Raw genomic sequence first — 2,177 nt, 5'->3', positions numbered from 1 at the left:
GTCTGCAAAACATGTGAGGAGAGCTGCAGACCAGGGACAATCCAGAAATGCTCATGAATGTCAGTTTAGAAGCTGTCAAAGTTCTCAAATAAAGCACCTTTTGAGAATGTCAATGTTTGTTGGGAATTATCTTACAAAACTAGGATAGATTTTTGGTTATGGTTGTTTATTGATTTTAGTAAAAAAAATTGCAACTTTTAGGAAAATGCCCCGAGAAATCAGGCATTTTAGCCGCAACAATCACAAAAAATGCCCCCGAAATCCTGGAGGGACTGATAAATGCAGGAAACTGCAGCATCAGCAGGAAAAGTGAGCAGAGAGGATGTTCTGTCTGCTCGCTCCTCACCAGCTCTCAGCTAACGGGATTTTCTCCTGCAGGACGATAAGAAGTTCTACCAGCTGGAGCTCGTCAACAGGGAGACCAACTTCAACAAAGTCTTCAACACCAGTCCTAACGTCGGCGTTATCAACCCGCTCATCAAGGTAGGTCCTGACCTTCCGTTAAAGCACCACCTGCGCGGGGGCGGGGGGCGCCGGGGTGGACCGCCGGCTCGATCCGCAAATCCACCGTGAACCATCTCATCAGCTGAGCGGTCAGGACAGTCAGTTTTCAGTTTTCAGTCCCGTTCCCGTTGTTTCTGCCAGAACACGAGGAGATCTGAGTGTTTTAAGGTTAACCTGAGCAAGAAAACAACTTCCCTGCAAACACACGACAACGATGATGCGACGTTTCAGTCAAAGCTGTGCCAGAAAGTAAAGAAGGAAAGAAAAATCAGTAAAACGTTTATTCTTTTAGTTAAAACGGCTCATCAAGGCCGTAAAGAGGACGTAATTAACACATTTCTTTCCTTTAGCTGCTTTTAATGCACCGTTCTGTGCATCAAGGTCTCATTTCTTCAGAATTTAACTCTTTCAGGTTGTTAAAGTTTATCTAAAGCATCTTTTAGACGTAACCAGGAAAAAAATCACCACAAGTTTAAGCTCAACTTGATCTGGAGTTTCTGTGATGGTGTAGCATTTCTCCTTAAAGAGGTGAGCAATCTCAGTTTGGAGAATCAGGGAGAAATGTTGAGGTTTGTTGAAGTGCAAGTAAGATAAGTGCAACTCTTCAGGGCCTGAGGGGCACAGATGTAAATTTATAACATTATTTAAGTTTCCACAGTACTTCTCTGCAACCAAAGAATAACTAATAAGTATTCTTTGGATGAACTGTTAAATAAAAATATATAAAACTAGATAATAATTCAACACGATGCAGCAAAACAACTAGACATAATGAGGCTGTAATTAAAGTTAAACTTTCATTCATTCATGCAGGACTCAGACGTCACTTTTAAACAACTAAACACTTCAGACAAAATTAAAATATTTGTCATTTTATGGAGAAAGTTCTGCTCACCTTTGAACCTGGAGTTTTGTCCTGACTCAGCTGATGTTACCTTTTTGAAAAATTCACCAATGTTAAATAAAAATTAAGGATTAAAGAGGAAAGTTCTTCCCTTCTTCTGTGGTGTCTGCCAGCGTTGCTGCCACCCTGTGGTCAGAGATGGTCATTGCAGCGTCCTTCTCGTTTCCTTTTCCCCCTGATGTCTGCGTTAACCAGCTTCCACTGCATGCTCGGGTTGAACTGATGACGATAACTTCCTGTGGTTGTTTCTGGGATTACATGTACTGTTTACCTCACGCCGGTCTGTGTTTCGTCTTCTCATTTTTTACTGTGAAAATGTGAGTCTTCCACCCAGTTCGATTCCTAACCCCCTTTTTTTCCCAGCTTTCCTTTGCTTTCCAAGCCATTTGTTGGAGTGAGATGTTTCCTGCTCTGTCACATCTCTTCTCATTCTGCTCAGAGCGACTGACGCCGGTCATTCTCTCTGCTTCAATCAGCTTTTAATAAGATGCCGTTAGCACGCTGCTCTTTCCTGTCTCTCATCGGCTGGACTGTTTTGACCTCCTGAGCTCTCCTTGTACTCCATTCGCCCTTCTTTTCCCTCCATTTTTCTGATTCTTTTTGCTTTAAACCTCCCTGTTGCTCCCGTTTTTGACCCCGATGCCCGTCCTTTTTTTTTTGTTTGTTTTGTTTTGTTTTTTGTTTGTTTCTGTGTAGCAAAAGAAAAAGAATGAGAAAGCAGCAGCCAGCAGATTCAGCAGCTCTCCCAATCTCAGGGCTCTGGAGGCGG

The 2,177-nt window shown here is 42.6% G+C and overlaps 1 protein-coding gene across 2 annotated transcripts in view; it reads left to right on the top strand.

The window, feature by feature from the left end:
* The window catches only part of fam184a (family with sequence similarity 184 member A), a 132,434-nt gene that overhangs the window by 117,988 nt on the left and 12,269 nt on the right, over window positions 1-2,177 (top strand). Inside the window, exons 20-21 of one of the 2 annotated variants that reach the window (XM_037981680.1) lie at window positions 379-483; window positions 2,105-2,177. The exon at window positions 2,105-2,177 is cut by the window's right edge and continues 36 nt beyond it. In XM_037981680.1, coding sequence (XP_037837608.1) covers window positions 379-483; window positions 2,105-2,177 — 178 coding nt within the window. The remainder of the gene's footprint in view (window positions 1-378; window positions 484-2,104) is intronic. The other variant, XM_017431404.3, reaches the window with a different exon arrangement.

The sequence above is a fragment of the Kryptolebias marmoratus genome, linkage group LG19, assembly GCF_001649575.2.
Source record: "Kryptolebias marmoratus isolate JLee-2015 linkage group LG19, ASM164957v2, whole genome shotgun sequence".
Taxonomy (NCBI): domain Eukaryota; kingdom Metazoa; phylum Chordata; class Actinopteri; order Cyprinodontiformes; family Rivulidae; genus Kryptolebias; species Kryptolebias marmoratus.
This window is presented reverse-complemented; position numbering and strand designations above follow the sequence as displayed.